This window comes from Leptopilina heterotoma, unplaced genomic scaffold (assembly GCF_015476425.1).
Source record: "Leptopilina heterotoma isolate Lh14 unplaced genomic scaffold, ASM1547642v1 Lhet_214, whole genome shotgun sequence".
Classification (NCBI taxonomy): Eukaryota; Metazoa; Arthropoda; class Insecta; order Hymenoptera; family Figitidae; genus Leptopilina; species Leptopilina heterotoma.
In genome coordinates, this window is record NW_025110932.1 from 1,096,552 (window position 1) to 1,117,525 (window position 20,974).

Sequence of the window (20,974 nt, forward strand, 5' to 3'; positions counted from 1 at the left end):
GAGAGCCTATTATTAAAGATATTTCTAATAATTAATTTTGTTTAATTTTCTAAACTTACACAATTTTTATCCCATTATTTAGAAATTATAGTAAATAATTTTTATAAATGAAATTATAATTTGGGTTTACATTAAATATGTATATGTTGGGGGTTTTGTATATTTACACTTTCGGCAAATCCTCTTGTTAAAGTGCATTGGATACTTTATAAAGATGGAATGATATAAATGTAGAAGATTTTTAAATAATCAAAATTAGATATTATAATATATTATGAATATTTCTTACATTATTGTTAATTGCATGATGAAAATGATGTATTAAATAATCAATTTTTATATTTTGCACATCTGATCATTGAGGATTTATACATATATGTAGTCTTTGAAACTCAAAATACTATTCTGATTAACATATTTTTTTTCAATTTTTTGTATTTAGTGTAAACAATTAACACTATTTATTAAAATGTTTCTTCAATTGAAAATAAAAATAGATTAATGAGTTGCAATTACATATTACACTTAAATATGTATCTATATACAATTAACGATGAATTGCAAATTTTTTAGATATACAAAAGTTAATTGAAAAAGTAAATTCTTTTTATCCAGTATCATTATCATCATGTTTTGTTTAATTATTTTTTTAATTCATTCAATTTGTTTCGCAGTATATTTTTTAATGGCTACTTGACATTCATCTGAACACCACTGATTTACTAATATATGGGTTTCAGATTCTAGAGCGTCATTTAACTTATTTCGTAGACTTTGACGTAAAAGAGCCTTCGTTGCTTCCATTGACTGTAACATAAGAAATTAAATTAATTATTAAAAGTAAACTATATTAAAATACTAAGACTTGAATTTCGTTTAAAGTGCAATGAAATAAACGAGAAATTACACAATCAAATATCTGAATAAATTACAATATAAAGAAAGGTGTGTATTGCTTAACGTCACCTTTTAAGAATCGTGGGTGAAATGAATACTACCTACACATGATTTTATTTACTTTTTTCTAACACAAATAAGTTTACTAACTTTCAGAAAATTGTGCGAAAGTAGTTTTAAAAGTTTAAAGCAATGCTTATTTTTTCCATTTTAGTACTACTTAAATATTGTAAAATATTTTTTACACTTTTATTATTAGCAGAAGGTAGAGAAGTTGTTATTAAAAGCAAAGAGAGCACAGTTGTTTTTGCATATAGACCTGGTGTAAGTGGTGTTACGTAGTTTTTGCATTCAAGAAATACAATAGGGTAAATGAAAATAAATATAAAAAAATGTTTTCATTATTAGATTGAAGGTGAGAGTGGACTTGATGTCTGTGAACCTAATCAGGCATGTAATATTGTTCACAACCGTTTTTGGCTTCCAACATTGACGGAAAGATTATGTCGATGTTCAGAAGGACAAGAATGTCCTTGGCACTGGAATTATATTAAAATTTCAAATAGCAGTACTAGTGAGTCTTCAATTATAATTAATAATAGATCGGTACTTCAGGTAAGCTTTATTTTTATCATTTAAATAATTTTTTAACAATTTGCAATTGAAAATTTTCTATTTTATTTTTTAAAGTTTTGCAGTTCAAAGGATTTGAAAAATATGAAAATATGTTCCACTAATGAATCAGCAATTACTCTACTGGGAAAAAGTAATTCCAATAATACATTAATACACTCACTTTCAATAAAAGTTAAATGTAAATGTCAGAATCCATTTTTTTGGAAACTTCATAAAGCAAAGTATATGAAAAGTCAAACGGTTTTGCAAGATTACAAATGTGCTACAGTAAGTACTTAAAATTTAAACTATCATCATTATCATTAAAAACATTTTCATTTTACAATTATGGTTGAATTTGTTTTCAGCAATGGATGTGTGACTCACTTGACTTTTGTGGTCATGTTAGAACTGATTTCTTTTCTGTTTATTATCGTTGTACTTGTCCACAAAATCATTGGTGCATTTTCCGAACAAATGAACAAGAATACAAAACCTACGTACATGAGCTTGCTTATACAGGAACAGCTTTTAAAGCCTATTGCATTCCACACACCTAATATTTTATTTATCTTTTTCTTTACTAATTATTTTATTGATAAATAAAATAATAAACTATTGCTTTAGAAAAAAGATGACAAACAACATCTATTGTGACTATTACTTAATATATATCCTTTTAAAACTATTAGACAATTAGAAACAGAAAAATTCCAGGGTTGTCACAAATTTTCTTTTTTCCAGATAAACTTTAATTAAGAGTGATTAGATACTTAAAAAAATGTCCTACTACATTTTGTCCTACTACGAATTTCTTTAATTGTAAAATTATTCGAAAACATCAATAACTTCTTTTTTAAGTTGATCTATTTATGCGAATATTGTAAACGCAACTCTTTTAAAATTCAATTAATTTTGAAATTTTCAAGTAAAATTATTCATTAAATAATTTATAAGTGATAATTTTATGATAGTTATTTGAAAAGAAATTATTGTCAGAAATTGAAGAAATTGGAGGTTCTTCCCTGATTTCCCTGAATTCATTATGTATTAATTTTTTAAATACCTGAGAAGACTGCTCACTCATTGCCTTTACTAAAGGAAGTAGTTCTAATGGAAATCTTTCTGGCCACAATACCCTTGTAACTAGACCTGCCCTCAATGCTTCACTGGCTGTTAAGGTCCTTCCTCCAAGTAGTAATTCACTTGCCTGCATTTGAATGTTTAACAGTTGTAATCAATGAATAAAATAAAAATCATGTTCTTACATATTGCATACAATAATAGTTAATTCTTTAATCCATCTTTTTTTCATATCCTATTTTTTTTTACTTACAACTGCACTTCCATGAACATGTGAAAGGGTCATTATCGCCGCTCCCTCTGGTATTTGTCCCAGCTTGCCATAAGGGGTATAAAATGTTGCTTTATCACTAGCTATTACCAAATCAAATAAAGGTAGGATTGTCACACCTAAACCGACAGCAGCTCCTTGAACTCCAGCCACAAGGGGCTTATTAAATGTCGCCAAGCATTTTATAAATTCCCTGTAAGAAAAATGGTAAAATTTGTATTTTTTAAATAAAACTTTTTAAATTTTTGCTTAAATATTTCAAAGTAATCAACTTTTTAGAAATTAACAGGGCTCGAACTAGGTCCGTAAATCCCGTAAAAGTCAGTTTTTTTGAAAAAAGGTTCGTGAATTCTATAATTTGATTGAAAAAGAACGAAAAGTTTGTAAATTGTACGATATAATTTGGAGAATTTTAGAGAAATTATAAATTGTTACAAATTATATTCAAAGATTTTTAAAAATTCTCGTAGAAATTTCAATTATCTTTAGAAATAATAAAATGCTTCTCCGAAATTCAATTATTTTCAAAAATTTTGGTAAATAAAATTGTTGGCAAAATTTCAATTATTCTCAAAAATTTTCCTCTTTTTCAATGATTTTCAATATCTACTATTTTAATAAAATTTTCCAAAAGAATTGTTGTCATAAAATAATAAAAACTTCACAGGAATTCAATTATTTACAAATTGTTTATAAATTCCTTCGCAACAATTCAATTATTCTCATAAATAATAAAATTTTTACAGGGATTCAAATTATTTTCGTAAATAATCAAATTCTTTTTCGGAATTCAACTATTTTCATAAATTTAGATATAATAAAACTTATCGCAGAATTTAAATTATTTTTAATACAATTTTAATGTAATTTCTCGAAAAATGTAATTATTCTTAAAAATTTCATTAGAATTTAAGTATTATTGTCAATACATTTTTAATTAAATTTCTTGAAAAAATTAAATTATTTTCAAAATTTTTAATGAAATTCTTTCTATAAATTTAAATGGTAATTTAAATAATTTATCAAAATTCAATTATTTTTAATATCTACTATTTCAATAAAATTTCACAAAAGAATTCAATTATTTAAAAAGAAATATTTTAAAATTTTGTTCCAGGAATTTAATTATTTTCAAAAATTTTAATAAAATTCTTGTCAAAATTTCAATTATTTTTCAAAGCTTTTCTCAATTCAATGATTTTTAATATCTAGTACTTTAATAAAATTTCACAAAAGAATTCAATTATTTAAAAAAAATTTAATATAATTCTACGCAAATATTCAATTATTTTGATAAATAATAAAAATTTCACAGGAATTCAATTATTTACAAATTTTTTATGTCTCTTCACAATAATTTCATTATTTTGATATTTAATCAAATTTTGTACAGTGATTCAACTATTTTTAATGCAATTTGAATCTATTTTCTCGAAAAATGAAATTATTCTTAAAAATTATATTAAAATTCATCGAAGCATTTCAATTATTTTAAAAAGCCATCGTAATAATTTATTTATTAGAATTTAAGTATTATTGTCAATAGATTTTTAATTAAAACTCTTGAAAGAATTAAATTGTTTTCGAAAATTTTAATGAAATTCTTTTTAACAAATCAATTTTTTTCCAAAATAATTTTAATAAAATTCTTCACAGAAACTAATTAATTTGAATAATTTATCAAAATTCAATTATTTTCAATATCTACTATTTCAATAAAATTTCACAAAACAATTCAATTAGGTATTTAAAAGTTCGTCTCAAGAATTCAATTATTTTCAAAAGTAATAAAATTGTTCGCAAAAATTCAATTATGGTCAAAAGTTTAAAAAAATTCTCTTTAAAATTTCAATTATCTTTATAAATAATAAACTTTTTCTCCAAAATTCAATTATTTTCAAAAATTTAAAAAAATTCTTGGCAAAATTTCAATTATTTTCGAAACCTTTTCTCAATTCAATCAAATTTTTTACAGAGATTCAATTATTTTTAATTCAATTTTAATCTAATTTATCGAAAAATGAAATTATTCTTAAAATGTTATTAAAATTCGTGAAAAGAATTTTAATTACCCATTTAAAAATCTGTTGATAAAATTCTTTATGGGAATTTTTAGAATTTTTAGAAATAATTGAATTTTGAAAGTAATTTTTTTGAGAAAGTTTAATTGCTGATTCTTTAAAAATATTATTTCAAGTTTTTATTTTGTAATATATACATTTAATTGAAGAATTTACGAATAATTGAAATTTCGTAAAATTGAATATTGTAAACAAATTAATGGATTTGAAAAATGTCAAAGAACTTTTTGGAAAATTATTAAAAATAATTGATTTAAAGAAGAATTTTAGTTAAAAATTTTTGAAAATCCTAATAATTGAATTCATTTTATCACTCGGTCATCTTTAATTATTATAAAACATGAAGAAATCGATCTCGGAGTTATCGTTATCTTCATGTTTTATAGAATTATGAAAAATTAAATTTATAGTTTTAAGTAAAATGTTCTCTAATTTGACTCGGACTGTTTATATTTTTGTCAGTAAATGGTCCGAAATTTGTTACTTTTTTTAGGTCCGTAAAGTCCGTATTACTTTCACTAGTTGAAGAAACGAATTGAAGAAATCAATCTTCTCCTGCTGTACAATCGAAATATCTTTTTTTATGAAAAGAATAAACTACTTACTTAACAGCATTTGCCATTTCTTGGGCATAAATTTTTCGTTTTTCCTTATTAGCGTGTATCAAAGTGGAAAGATCCAGGCCTTCACAGAAACTTGTTCCGCCATTAGATGTAAAGAGAACAACGCGACATTCCTCATCGGTTTTCAATATTGATAGAGTATTACATAATTCTTGCATCACCTGTAAAATCAAAATACTCTGACATTCTTTCTTTTCTTCTTCTTCTTCTTCTTCTTCTTCTTATTATTATTATTATTATTATTATTATTATTATTATTATAGAAAATTACCTCAAGAGTAGAATTCCTAAAAGAAATATTAAAAATTCGGATGAGTTTAATAACGAATTTCAGAAATACCTTTAATGTGATTCCGTTAGTTAATTTTGTTGTCGAAGGAGTTAATATTAATTGCACAAGATTTCCGTTTCGAGAGACGCCTATTTCTTTGTTGTCACTGAAAAGTCGTGAATTCAATGATGTATCACTATGTGTTGGGTCACTGCTACTATTACAACTATTGTATTTATCGCTCTGCTTTTTAACATCATTTGTGAGGGCTGAAAATTAAAATTATTTTTATTTCTCGTTCTTGCATTTATGTAACTTTTTTACTTAAAATTATACAATACCTTTATTTTTTCGACCCATTGAATTTGCAGTACTTGAATGTTTACCGTGTTCAATTTCACTGCTCTCTGTATCACAATTAGTATTAGTATTACTAGTAACAGATAAAAGAGCCGTTGCTGCTTCTGCTAAACAAGCAGATAATTTATCTTGATTTTTACACGATTCCTCTTGTCTTGTGTCAGAAACTTTGTCATTATTGTTGTTGGACGTTAAGGAAGTGGACTTTTCTTTAACAATTCTTTTCTTGTTTTGGCTGTTGGGTGTTTTTTTAAGAGCTGCACTATTACTGCCACTTGATCTAGTAGTAATTTTATCAGTTGTTTCCAAATTGTTTGTATTCTCATCAGCGGCATCTTGATTCAAATTTGAATTCTTGATAAGTTTTTTATTTCCTTCATTAATATCTACAGTTTTACTTTGTTTTTTTATTGAATCTATTCTAGTATCTTTATCTTTATCTTCAGATTTGAGAGTCGACGATGACGGTTGAGTAATATTTATTTTACAAGATTTTGGACTCTTGTTACTAGGGGGTAGTGGTGTATTTGTAGAAGATTGTTGTTTATTGCGTTTTGCCTCTAAAATGTTATGCTTTGTACTTGCTTTATCAGAAGATGACTGTTTCCTCTTTGTTGTTGATCTTAATCCGTGATTATTCTCATCATTAGATTGTTGTTGTCCTGTTTCCAAAGGACTGTCAATACTAACTCTTGGACTACCTGAAACACTTGAAAATGAACTAGAGGAATGTCTTCTCACAATTATTGAAGCATCAGCTGCATTTCTAATTTTTGCTGGATAAATAAATTCAGTGTTCATTTCAGTAGAATTTTTTCTCTTGTCATTTGCGGCAGAAGAGGAGGAAGCAGAAGAAGAAGAAGAAGAACAAATATCTTCTGGATGATGATGATGATGATGATGATTATTATTATTATTATTAAGAGTATCTTTGGGAGGACTTGTTCGTCGTTTTGTACGATAAGCAATTTTATTCAATTTAATATCAGAATCTCGTAAACCAAGAACTGTACTTTTAACAAGCTTCTTGCGAAGGTCTAAATCTCGTTCTGCTTTTTCTATATCCATCACTTTTTTTTGTGATTTTGTAATTGGAATCAAACGTTTTTTTCTTGGCTGTCCCACATCGTACAATAGATTAACCACACCTTCATCTTGTAATAGTTTATCAATTTCTTTAATACCAGACCTTCTCTTTCTTTTGGGTTTTAGAGTTTCCGTTTTTTTGAAAGCCGATCTCTCTTTCACCAATAATCTCTTGGGAACATTGATTTTAGCGGGCCTACCTACTGGTCTTTTATGCAATGATGACATTGTTGCGGTTGTTGGTGATATTTTTTTTTGTACATTTGTCGCCTTTTTTGTTTGATGTTTTAACAATCTTGGTGATAAGAATCTTTTTGTAAGAATTGTTGCTGTTGTTGACTTCCGAGTACGAGTTTCTTCCAAGGATGTTGTAGGTGATGAAAAATTATCTTTTTCTTTTTTCCCAAGATCTGGTGTTTTTGCATTTTTATCCATTTTTCTAATATTGCTTGATGGTGATTTAGAAGATATCAAATTATTATCTGTGGCTTGTGAGTCTTCTTTTGATCCTCCTTCAACATTAGTGATTATTGCAGCATCAGAAATTGAAACTTGTTCAGAATTTGATTTTTTCCTTTTCGTCGGGGTAGAAACAGTCGCATTAAGTATTTGATTTATTTGTTTATCTGCTTTTATATCAGAGTCAACTTTTGGAGACGAGTTTGTTTTAAACATTCTCTGTCGCTTAGAAGCATATTGCTCAAGTGCTTTTTCAGTTGGTTTTCGTTTTCTTCCGGATCTTGTTTCATCAGTTGGACGAATTTCTACATTTAATGTTGTTGTTGTTGGCGTTGGTGTTGCTGTTGTTGGCTTTAATTGTGTATTTTGAGAATCGTTTTCTTTTAGTGATTTTTGAGCAGGTGATAACGACGTTCTTTTTGGCTTTGTTAACGATGACGGCGATGTCGATAATTTTGCTGCTGAAGTGCTTCTTTTTTGTTTAATAGTGTCCACTTTTTTTTTATTTAAATTTCCATCTTTAGGCTTTAATTTTTCTTCTTGTACAGTTAACGGTGATTTTTCCACGACGTCTTTTTCTGCTGCTTGTTTATTTGAATGAACTTTTAAATTCTTTTTCTTTAGTCTTTTATTTCCTTTGGATAAAGTTTCATCAAGTTGTTTTAAAGCAAGTTCTCTTGTCAGAGATTGAGGTTTCGACCAATCTGGATCAACATCTCCTTCTAGAATAGCAAGCAATTCTCTATTGTCAGAATTATCGTTTGAGTTAATGGTTGTGTTATTAATAACAGAACTGCTGTCCACACGTTCAAGACTGTCACGAGATTGTTGTATTGGAATTAATGCAGGAACAGGCATTGTGCCACCTGCACATATTTTACTTGCGAATCTTTGAGTTAGTTTTTTAACAAACACAATATCTGCACCTTGAGGACTTTCCAAATTCTTTTGTTTTTCTCGAAGTCGTTCTTTTAAAACTTCTGTAACTTCCGCAGGTGTTGCAATTTGACTTTTTAAATGTCGGCTTGGTACTTTTACTCCTAATCTCGGAGACTGTAATTTTTTTCTTGAATTTAACTCTTCATATTCACCGTCTTGATCATGATGTAATGAAGATGCAGATAATTCTGATGAATACGTTCCTCGAACATATGGTTGAACAAAACTTGGAATGTCGTCTTTAGCACGTGTTAAATCTCTAGTAATTTTCTTTGCCGGAACTGAAATCGAAGATGAAGATGAAGAAGGTATTGAAGATGTGGAGGATGTTGTCACACTATTGCTAGGGTTTCGAGTTTCCTCTTGCGGATTTTTAACATTTACATTTTTCTTGTTCATTGAAATAACAGTACTACTATCATAATCATTATTATCATTTTCGATATTAGAATTTTCATTTTGTATTATTTCTTTATTTGTCGTTAATGGTTTCTTTTTTATATTATCATCATTGAGAAGATTATTCAATTCAATTTCTACTGTATCTTGAATTTTAGTTGAAAATATTTGATTATCTTCATCAGCATTTTCATCTCCCCAATCATCAAAAATATCTTGTATAACATTTCTCGACTTTTCTACAATATTATTTGAATTTTTCACTACACTTTTTCTACTTGTTTTTGAAAAATAGTTTGTACTTTCTTCTTCTTCTTCTGCTTCTTCTTCTTCATCATCTTCTTCTCCTTCTTCTTCTTCTTCTTCAATTTGTTCTTCTTCATCATCATCATCATCCTCCTCCTCATTATCAATATTTTCATTTTGATTATCATTTTGTTGAATTTTTTCATTAATATTATTTATATTTTTCTCTTCATAATTATTATCATTACAGCCATCAACATCTTGAATAAAATATATTTCTTCTATAACTTCACTTGTACCTTCATCTTCATCTCCTCCTTCTTTTTCAATCATAATTATTTGTCCATCATGATTGCAAACTAATTCATCGTTACACAAATCACGTTCACTATTTTCAATATTTATACTTTCTTGAATTACAGATGTTTTTTCATTTTCATTGTCATTTATTTGCTTTTCTTCTTGATTTTCCTCTGGAATTTTATCCGGTTCTCCATCTTGAATATCAATATTTGCAGACACAGCAGCTATATTTATTAAATTTTTTTTCCGACAATCAACAGCATTTAAATTTAGTTTATCATTTTCGTCGTTATGAATTTGAATTGTGTTCTCTTCTGTATTACTCGAATATACTTCATAATCCGATGTTTGATTAGGCGAAATAAGATCCTTATTAGAATCCAGTGAATGATGATGTGCATCATCAGTTAAATCTTGTGTTGCATTTGATAATTGAATCTCAGGTGGATTTGTTAAATGAGTGTATTCGTCATTCAACTCACATTCAGAATTACTGTTTTCTAAAAATTCTGCTCCTTTATTATTATCAATAAGACTTTCATCACAATAATCGGCAATTGTTTCTTTATGTATTGTTTCGTCTTCGAATTGATCAACACTTAACGACAATTGACATTCTTCACTGTTTTCATCATTATTTTGTAAATTTTCCTCAATATCGTAATTATCCTCTAAAATAGTTTCATCAAGTACTTCATTTTTATTATTCTTCTTTTCATTTTCTTTCTCTTCTTGTTCGACTATGTGAGAATTTAAATTTTCATCGTCAATGTATTCATTCGCGAGATTAGATTCATCAAAATGTAATGTTTCCATAGTTTGAATTATAACTTGATCTTGATGTACATTAATTACTTGATTTTCCTGTAACTCGAGGTCTTGAATTTGATCATTTGCTTCTTCTTCTTCTCCTCCTCCTTCTTCTTCATCTTCTTGAATTACTGTAACATTAATTACTCGAATATTACTCAATTCCACAATTTTATTATAACTCACTTCAGACTTTGGAAAATTATTTAAAAGTTCACCTTCATCATTTTGATGGTTCTCATCAGTATATTGGTAGATATTTTGTTTTGAACTTTCATATGCTGCTACCATATTATCACCATTTTTCTCCTCATGTTGAATAGAAGATTCAAGGGTTGGTAACATAATATCAATACATTCAAGTGCACCATTGTCATCACCACCTGCAGATGAAAGTGCTATGTGGCCATTTTCATCTTGTTCGGATTTATCTTGTAAGAAATTCAAAGAATTTGTCGTTTGCTCTATATTTTCATGCAATTTAACAGCTTCTTCTTTTTCTGTCATACAATTTGATGATACAATATTATCCATAGTGTTAGTGTGTATAATTTTAATCCTTTTACCTGCAAAGTAAATTTCAAAATTTTATTTCAAATTTATATACCACGCACTATAACTTAAGTTACCGAGACTAAATTAACGTTATATTCAATTGTATAAGGATCTTGGAAAATTTTATCCAAATTTATTTATCAGAGGATACATTTTTTCTTTTTATTAAAAGCATTGAAAAATAATTTTTAAAATTAAAACCAACAACATTTTTTTTTTTTAACAAATTACGTTTAACGTGACTCAAAATATGTTTAATGTTCCGTAAATTTACAATTAGAAAGAGTTTTCCGCATCTTTATTTCAATTGATGGAATTATTCGATTTAATTAAACTTTAAACATGTAAGTTAGCTTAGTTTCCATTAAAAATAAATATAAAAAAATTGTAACACTTACAGCAGTATCAAACAGAAATCATAATTAACAGCAGACAACAAACATCACAGTTTACTCAATTAAAGTAAAATTGATAAATCGGCTTTACTTTGTTAATAATGTATTGTAGGTTTTAAATGCTTTTGTGTTTCCACGGTACGACTGCTGCTGCAACATAAAGATAAAAATTTTGATTAAACTCGAAAAATCATTGTTATGCTATCAGTGTAAACTCATACATGTCCCCAAGATAAATAATATAAACACCAATTTCTTAAAGTAGAATTTAAGTAAATATTAAATCCACTTTGAAGAAAAAATCATAAAAATATTGATATAACATACCTTCAGATTACAATTGCTATTTTATCTAATACAAAATTTCACTTGTGTGATTTTCCTTACAAAAAATTGTAGGATAATAAAAAAATGGTAGCCATTTTCAATTTTCATTTGGTTTTGTGGATGATTAAAGGTTAATCCAGAATGGACTTTTCTAAAGGTCTTTTAACAATAGAATAGATTGGTATTGTAGCAACACCATAAGGTTATTGGAAAACTAAAAAGTGTTGTCACATTTCGAAGGTTTCTCTCTCTTCAAAATACCAGCACCTTTATATCCTAATTTTTTTTTAAGTAAGACAGAGAGAGAGAGAGAGAGAAAAGAATGTAAATATATTCTGTCCTTTTCTAGAAAAAGGCAAACGATCATCTCATAATTACAATCTACTCAAATGTGAATACACCCTAATTTGTAAATGTACCTTGTGCTTACGAATGCTTATAGGAATGTTTCCATGGAAACGTACGAGTGCGACACGTTCGTCCGAGGAAGGCATTCCTGAGCAGCAGCAATGTGATTCTCTTATTCCTATCTATTAATATTTCTATGTTTATGGTTTCCGTAACAAAAGTAATGGCGATCCTGTACTAAGAAATTATCATGTGCTTTCATTTAAAAAGTGGCCTTTTCGGCTGAATTTTAAATAATACATTATTAAATTATATATTATTATATTCGTAGTAAACAATTGTATTATTATAAATGTGACTTATTGTCTCTTTTGTTTAAAAATTTAAATTCAAATTGTGAAACTGATTTATTTGGTGAAGTTCATTTTTTCATCTTAACAATCTTATGATCTCAAAGGGTGCAAATATACCGGAGCCTCATGTTTCTTTATTCATCATTTTTTAACAACTTTTTCTAAAAATTGAGTTCAGAATGGATTCAAAAAGCAAGGTATAAAATATTTATGTATTTTTGAATAAAAATGCATCGGGTTTAATTTGTTTGCACATTTTATTTAAAATGAAAAACATTTATCATTTGAGGTTAAACCTTGAATTGTTCTGCGAGATTTATAGTTTATCGATACCGGTATTTTCATTTAATTACATAATTTACAATGTAAAATAAATTTTAATTTTTGTTTCTTTTCTCCACAACTTTAAAGAATCATTGATATTTCTGATTATTACATAATACAAATTATATATTTATATTTTAAAAGGATTTTTATTTATTAATTTTTTAATGTGTTCAATCCTAATGATACGTTTTAGTGTTTTGTAGTAATAAACTTGAAGCATGATATAAATTTTCTTCTTGTTTTCAGATTGAATATGAATTCTTAGATTTTAATGGAGGAGATTTAGATGACAATGAAAGAGAAAAGTTACGAACTTATTTGCAATTGAATCCATCGTCAGATATTTTAAAATTGCCGTGGGATGTGGGAGATAATGATTGCAATGATAATATTGTGTCTGATCAAGAAACGGAATTAAATAAGCCCTGGGTGGCTTACAGTAAGTATTCTTTATTGTATAATGAAATGTTTATTTATTTTCTTGTTGTTGTTGTTATTATTATTATTAATCTGTAGGTCATGACGAGGACATGATGAAATACACTTTACCGCAAGCTACTCCATCTCCCATTTTTCCAGTGGTAATAACTTATCCCAGCGAGTGGGCAAATTGTGTTTATCAGGTTCCAAGTGAAATGAGCATGCAGTACACTACTGGCATTCAACCAGTAGCCCCTTATTCACCTTACATTAATCCTGCTGGAAATGAGAACCAAGATATTCATTCTGGACGAGAGAATAATAGAAGAAGCGGTGTTAGAGGACGTGGCCTAAAAAGAGGAGGGGGAGAGAATTACAATCATCGCAGTAGTCAAAATAACGATATTCCATTCTACTCTGTTCCTTGCATTGGCGATCAATATCCTTCTGTGTATTGTCCAAATAGTTATCCAGACCATACTATGATGTCTCAACAGCATCCGGCAGCTGGTCAACCTGTGTTTGTGAATCCACAACAAATTTATTCACAACAAACAGCAACCATGCACATACAATCTCACACAAATTTCCCCCAATATCATCATCAACATCATTCTTCTCCTTCCTCATCCTCTCAAAGCAACATTATGAAATATAATCGTCAATCACAATCGTCATCGATTCAGTCAAACGGTGGAGAAACCATGAAGAATACTTTAAAATCTTTTGATAAGCGTGGACAGAATAATAATGCTAATTCTAAATCCTCACGACAAAATGTAAATGATGATAAAAGTTCAAAACAAACCATAAGGACTACAGTTATTGTAAATAACAGTAATATGGAACCATTTGTAAATAATGCGGACAGTAATGCAGCAATGAACAACAACAACAACAACAACAACAACAATAGTAATAATAGCAATAGTATAATTAACAATACTAGTAAAGTTGTTGCTCCTTTTAACGTAAAAATTGATTATAACTTTGTTGCAACCAGAAATGAAACTTATGGTGGAACTGAGAAAAATGATGGGCCATGTGTGAACATTAAAAGTAGCATTGAAATAGAACAAAATGGTGAAAATGATAGTGATAGTAAGAAAGAAAAGACAGTATCAACCTCGTCTCATATACAAACAACCGTCTTAAAGACTCAGTCTTCAGTATCAAAGACTGTGGAAGACGATAATGTTGATGCTGCTGTTGCTGCTGATGCTGACGATGATGGTGATGATGATGATGATGAAGAAGAAGAGAATGTAGTTGAAAATGATTGTGATGTGCATCAACTGACTTCCATGAAATCACAACAATCTAATATTCCAGTGGATGATTCACCAAAAATTAAAACTTGGGCTAATGTGTTGAAAGATGCAACATCATTGACTACTGTCACTACAAAACCTACGGCTTTTATAAATCCAACGGTAACTGCTGTAGATTCCTCAGATGTCTTGTCGAATGACGCTTTTCTTTATACGCCAACACGCGAATGCCAACCACATGCGGAGCAAAAAGTCATTCAAAATAATGTCATATCTGAGGCATTGGAAAAAAATATAGGACCACAGACAAAACATAAAACTTCACTTGTAAATACAACTGCTCAACAACATGATTTTGATGATCCTCTTACGTATAGAATGGGTGGTAAGTTTTTAAATTAATAATCTATACAATTTTAATTATTTAGTTAATGTTAATTTTTATCAGTATTAACAGAAAATTAAAAATTAAATAAAAAATTTTTCATTTTATAGAATTTTTCATAAACTTTCAAATGGATAAACAGACTGTGAGTTTACTCCCTCGAGGATTAACGAACAGGAGCAATTATTGTTATATTAATAGTATTTTACAAGCTCTTCTCGCTTGTCCACCATTTTATAACTTATTAAAGGCATTACCATTTTCTGAAAATCTAAGAAGAAGTTGTTCACGTACTCCTCTTATTGATAATATGTAAGTACAGCAATTTTTGTTTTGTGACATGCAATTTATTATTATTATTATTATTATTATTATTATTATTATTATTATTATTATGCAAATTACAACAATTTTTATTTTCAAATATGAATTTTTGAATAATTTCATATTCAAACTTTAAAAAAAATCCAATTATTAACTAATTTACTAATAAATTATTCTTGTTTATTAACTTGAAAAATTTTAATCAAATTCTTCCCAATAATTCAATTATTTTCGTCAATATAATAACATTCTTCGTAAGAATTCAATTCAATTATTTTTATAAATAGTAACATTTTTTGCAGTAATCCAATTTTTTAAACAACATTTTTATAAAATTCTTTGGAAGAATTCAATTATTTTCCCAGATAATAAAGTTCTTCACTGGAATTTAATTATTTTCAAAAATTTTTATAAATTTATTGCAAAAATTCAATTATTTTCCAAAAAAATTTCACGAAAGAATTCAATTTTTTCAATTAATTTGTTATAAATTTTTTAAAAGAATTCAATTATTTTCTAAAGTTTGAATAAAATTCAATAATTAAATGTTCAATTTCAATTATTAACAAACACGATTATTTTAAAAACTTGAAAGAAATTGTTCATAAAATCCAATTATTTTCAAAAATTGTAATTAAAATTATTAAAGAAACTCCATTATTAAAAAAAAATTCAAAGAAATTCTTCAAAAAGAATGTATTTGGAATTTAAATAAATTTTAACAAAATTCTTCGCGATAATTCAATTATTTTCCTAAATAATAAAATTCTTCCAAGGAATTCTATTATTATCAAATGTTTTGACAAAATTCTTTGCAACAATTCGATGATATTCAATACATTAATTTTAAAATTGAAAATATTTAAAAAGTAAAATTATTCAACAAGTTAAGAAACAAAAAAGCAAACAACTAACTTCAAACTGCGAACAGATTACCGGAATAGAACAATTATTATTAATATGGCTGCGTCTACAACAGAAAAAATAATGTGTAGAAAATTGTGTAATATATAGTGTAATTGCCCTAACAGTTGTCAATGCTAAAAACAATACACATTACACTACAAATTACACATTATTTTTTTCTATTGTAGACTTGTAGACGCAGCCTATAGAAGATAATAAAAAAAAGTTTTATTTTAGTGTCATATTTTCTTTTTACTATTTTTGATTTTTTGTTATAACATAAGTATTGGATTGGAGATTACAGGGTGTCCAGCGGTCAAGGAATTTCATTTACTATTTTTGTTACTTTCATTTGATATTAATTTATTATATTTTTATTCCAAGAAAGCAGAAATAAGTTTAGTGAAATGTCAGAGTTTTTTTTCTCAATCCTTGCTGGATACCCTGCTGATTAGTATTATTTTGTTAAAGTAACTTTTTTTTTAATAACTTGTTAATAAACTTTACAATTAGGACAAAGTTTGTACACGAATTTACCCCTTTGTCTGAAGCTGCTCGTATGCCCAGAAAAGATAGAGGTAGTAGACGAGGTAATGAAGATACTCTAACCGATGTACATTGTGGAATACCTTTTGAACCCTCATATGTGTACACAGTATTGAAAAATACTTCATCAGCTGGAGTATTTTCCATTGAAGGAAGACAAGAAGATGCTGAAGAATTTTTATCATGTTTACTTAACGGAATAAGTGATGAAATGTTAGAAGTATGGTTTTTACTTTTTTCATTCTAATTTTTATTATCATTATTAATATTGCTTTAAGATTATCATATTTGTTTAATTAAACATTCTAGGTAATGAAATTGGTAAATAGCGACAAAAATTCAAACAATAACTCAAACATGAATTTAAATTCTGAACAACAACAACAAGAAGAAGAGTGGCAGGTACGTAAATTAATATTCAAGTTTCAAATATTAGTTTTTGTGACTGTATATGCATAATTCTTTCAAATTCACAGATAATGGGTCCAAAGAATAAAGGTTCAATCACTCGATGCACAGATTTTGGGCGTACACCTCTTTCCGACATATTTCGAGGTCAATTAAGATCTCGAGTTCATCGTGCTGGTGAACAACCAACAGATTATGTTCAACCATTCTTTACTTTACAACTAGACATTGAAGTAAATGATCAAACTTTTTTTTATTATGCACATTTTTAGTTTGTTACTATATATTATTCTTTCTTTTCTTATTTTTAAAAAATGGGCAATTATTGACTTTAGTATGTCAAAGTGATGTATGTCAAAATTAGTTATATTTTACAAAATTAAATAATTAGTCATTATAATTTAAAATGGTTATAAAACATGAAGAAATCGATCACTCAGAGTCGAAGACTCGGACCAATCAATATCTTCATGTTTTATAATAATTAAAATTGACCGACTGATAAAATCACTATTTTATATTATATAAGAATATTTTTACTGTAAATTATTCAAACTTACTTTCATTACTTCAATTCAATTATTGTTTTCCACAATTTTTAACTAAAATTCTTCTTTAAATTCATTATTTTTAATAATTAAATTTCGGAAATTCTTGAATTAAAAATATATTAGAAAATAAAAACTTCAAATAACTTGAAAAAATTCAATTAAACTTTTTAAAAAAAATTAAATCTACACAATTTTCAGTTAAAAGTATGAAAAATTCAAACATTTAAAGATTATGATTTGAAACCTTTTCAAAATTCAATTATTTATAAAAATTCACGCTGTAATACTTTCTCTCTAAATTTGAATTAGTAAAAATGTTTACTAATTGGAATTAATGACTGACCTTTTGCTGCTTTTGAATTAGTAAATTTTACTATTAAATTAGTAGAAACAACTATTTATTAGTAAAATCTGCTATTCAAAAGCAAAAAGTCAGTCACTAATTCAAATTAGAAACCTTTTTTACTAATTCAAATTTAGGGAGTTTAATATTCAACTATTATCTAAAATTTTAACTAAAGTTCATATTTAATTCAATTTTTATTACGAGCATTCAAAAATGTAAATACAAAAATAAATAATTTATTGAAGAATTGAATGTTTCTTAAAATTCAATTCCCATACAGAATTTTATCAACAGATTTTTAAATAGGTAATTAAAATTCTTTTCACGAATTGTAATAAAATTTTAAGAATAATTTCATTTTTCGAGAAATTCCATTAAAATTGTATTAAAAATAATTGGAATTCTGCGACGAGTTTTATTATTATTTAAGACGTAGAGTGTTTTCAGGACCTTAATTTTTGTCAAATAAAATTATTTATTTAAGAATTTAAGAAAATAATTGAAAAACTATAAAGTTTTTTATTATTTATGAAAGTAATTGAATCCCTTTAAAAAATTTGATTATTTATTTGGAATAGTAGGTAAAAAAAAAATTAAAATCAACTCGGATGTAAAAGCTTATTCAGTATTGATTATTTATGAAAATAATTGAATTATTGCGAAGAAATTTATAAAGAATTTTTAAATAATAGAATTCCTGTGAAATTTTTATTATTTAATTAATTTATTGAAAATTGAAATTTTACAGAATTTCAAATTGAAACCTTTTAAAGTTTACCTATTTATGAAAATTGTAAACGCAACTTTAAAAATTGAATTAATTTTGAAATATTTAAGAAAAACTAGATTTCAAGAATAAGCACAATAAGTAACTTTAGAAAATAATAATTTTCCAGGATTCCTGACTTTTCCAGGTTTTTCAGGTTGCGTGGCAACCCTGTAAATCTAATATATTTTTTCTTTCAGTAATTCGTAATTGTCTTCTTCCTTCATAATAGTAAATGACTATTTTTTTTTCTTGTTTTAGAAAGCCGAGTCAGTAAGAAGTGCACTTGAAATTTTAGTCGGTAAAGATCAGTTGGAGGGTATGACATGCAGTAAAACCAAACAACAGATTGAAGCTTGGAAGCAAGTTACATTAGAAGAGCTTCCTGTAATTCTTATTCTTCACCTAAAATGGTTTGATTATAAGCTTGACGGTTGTTCAAAAATACTTAAAAATGTCGAATTTCCTGTGGATTTAAAAATAGATCCAAGTAAGAATACACATTAAAAAGTAATTTAATTTGACGATAATAATATTGCGATTTAATCTATTCTAATAAAAATGATATTTCACACTTTTCAGAATTCTTATCACCAAATGCATCAAAGAAATTTTTAGCAAAACAAAAACAGTACAAGTTATTTGCCGTTACTTATCATGATGGGAAAGAAGCAACGAAAGGACATTATGTAACTGATGCTTTTCATGTTGGCTATGGAGGTTGGGTACGATATGATGATAGTTCGTTGAAAGGTATATCTGAAAATAATGTACTAAATCCTCAGCTTCCTAGAGTGCCCTATCTACTTTACTACAGAAGATGTGATACTATTGGGAATAATCAGTCAAATGTTGTTAAATCACGATAAGTAGATAATATATACAAGGCATATAGTTGAATATCTTTCTATTGTTTAAAAAACATTTAAAAGACGAAAAAGAAATGTGCATTTGACATTTTTTAAATTTACACCAATGTTTTTGTATTTAAAAATTGAACAGCAAATTATAATGTTATATTGTACCTAAAAGAAAAAAAGAATGTTATCTTGTATGTCATATTTTTCATTGTAACAAAGTTCTAACAAAAAGAATAATAATAATTAATAATATATACCTTATCATGAATGTTTCATGTTTAAAAATCAGAGAAATTTGACATTACACGCGAAAGCTGATATTATTGTGTGAATATAGATGACATTTAGATAAGAGTTGATTTGTTTGTGCTATAAAGTAATTTGAAAAATTTCTCACGAAAGTATTCGTAAAAACTACATATTTCAAAGTTGTTTTCATTTATAATTAACATACTTTGAATACATATAAAAAAAGAGTAAATGTAACAATTAATTGCTTTCGAAGATTAAGTAATATGCCGTATTGATAAATTCTTTTTCATCATAAAAAACTAATGTTTAAAGTAGTTTATACACAACAGATATGTGCGTGAATGTGTGTGTGTGTGTGTGTGTGTGTATGTATTGTGTGTACTGATGAGTGATTTCGCAAAGTTACATTGAAAAAGATAGTTTGCAAATGTTTGCTATTAAATATATTTGGAAATATTATAATTAAAAATGTACGTCCTACATAATTTTGAAAAGTTCATCTCTCTAATTATAACATTTCAGTATCTGATTTTCAGGTTTTTAATGAAATTTTAATAGTATGTATTTGTAGAATTTATTTTGTATCTTGAATTTTGTGTTTTAAGAATTAAACTACATTGATCGCATATAATAACACACCGTTCATTTTTCTCCACATTACATTACGGATAGTGTTAATTACAATGTTTCATTCCTCCATAAAACTGATCATATTATGTATTTATGATTATTTAGCTGTTTATGTAAAATATAAAAAGTTACTGATAGTCGTGGTTTTAAAAGTAAAATATTGAAATAATATTTCATTCTTTTGGATTATACTTGATATACTTATTTTCTAATGTCATAAAAAGTTTCATAAAAGACGTTCTTCTTGTTATACCTATACAGTTGCACATTAAACATTCTTGTAGAATTGACAATTATGGTTGATATGTAATAATAATTTCTTAAGGTTAGGATATATAAAAATATTATTCGTCATTTTAAAGTGAAATATATAATAATTAATATAGTTGAAGAAAATATTTCTCATGATGAGGTTTAATAAATTCTACGCATACAATTGGGAAAAGATGAGTCTGAATAATGCATTTTATTTATAACATAAAATTAAACTTGAAACTAATACTGTTGTATTTTGTCACGCAGATGTCAATTAAACAAATAATTTTCAAATCACAATCTTAT

The 20,974-nt window shown here is 26.7% G+C and overlaps 3 protein-coding genes across 5 annotated transcripts; 2 read left to right on the forward strand and 1 right to left on the reverse strand.

The window, feature by feature from the left end:
- Positions 1 to 319: 319 nt before the first annotated feature.
- Positions 320 to 11,850, reverse strand: LOC122501789 (probable serine/threonine-protein kinase DDB_G0282963). 3 transcript variants are annotated; one of them, XM_043611537.1, is made up of 9 exons: positions 11,721 to 11,850; positions 11,397 to 11,543; positions 10,662 to 11,009; positions 6,183 to 10,574; positions 5,911 to 6,110; positions 5,553 to 5,731; positions 2,849 to 3,059; positions 2,579 to 2,722; positions 320 to 807 (listed from the first exon to the last, which is right to left on the reverse strand). In XM_043611537.1, the coding sequence occupies exons 3-9, from the start codon at positions 10,975 to 10,977 to the stop codon at positions 655 to 657; spliced, it is 5,595 nt and encodes a 1,864-aa protein (XP_043467472.1). In that variant the 5' UTR covers positions 10,978 to 11,009; positions 11,397 to 11,543; positions 11,721 to 11,850; the 3' UTR covers positions 320 to 654. The 3 variants fall into 3 exon arrangements, with proteins under 3 accessions (XP_043467472.1, XP_043467470.1, XP_043467471.1); XM_043611535.1 differs by having other exon boundaries at positions 6,183 to 11,009; XM_043611536.1 differs by having other exon boundaries at positions 6,183 to 11,009; positions 11,397 to 11,540; positions 11,721 to 11,845.
- Positions 816 to 2,417, forward strand: LOC122501790 (kappa-scoloptoxin(11)-Ssd1b-like). The gene is made up of 4 exons (XM_043611538.1): positions 816 to 1,221; positions 1,306 to 1,512; positions 1,588 to 1,800; positions 1,881 to 2,417. Exons 1-4 carry the CDS (start codon positions 1,090 to 1,092, stop codon positions 2,070 to 2,072), a joined length of 744 nt encoding a protein of 247 aa, XP_043467473.1. The 5' UTR covers positions 816 to 1,089; the 3' UTR covers positions 2,073 to 2,417.
- A 424-nt stretch (positions 11,851 to 12,274) lies between the features above and the next one.
- LOC122501791 (ubiquitin carboxyl-terminal hydrolase 3) lies at positions 12,275 to 20,409 on the forward strand. The gene is made up of 9 exons (XM_043611540.1): positions 12,275 to 12,618; positions 12,995 to 13,187; positions 13,265 to 14,824; positions 14,935 to 15,136; positions 16,568 to 16,820; positions 16,910 to 17,002; positions 17,077 to 17,241; positions 18,933 to 19,161; positions 19,254 to 20,409. Exons 1-9 carry the CDS (start codon positions 12,601 to 12,603, stop codon positions 19,538 to 19,540), a joined length of 3,000 nt encoding a protein of 999 aa, XP_043467475.1. The 5' UTR covers positions 12,275 to 12,600; the 3' UTR covers positions 19,541 to 20,409.
- The last annotated feature ends 565 nt before the right edge of the window (positions 20,410 to 20,974 follow it).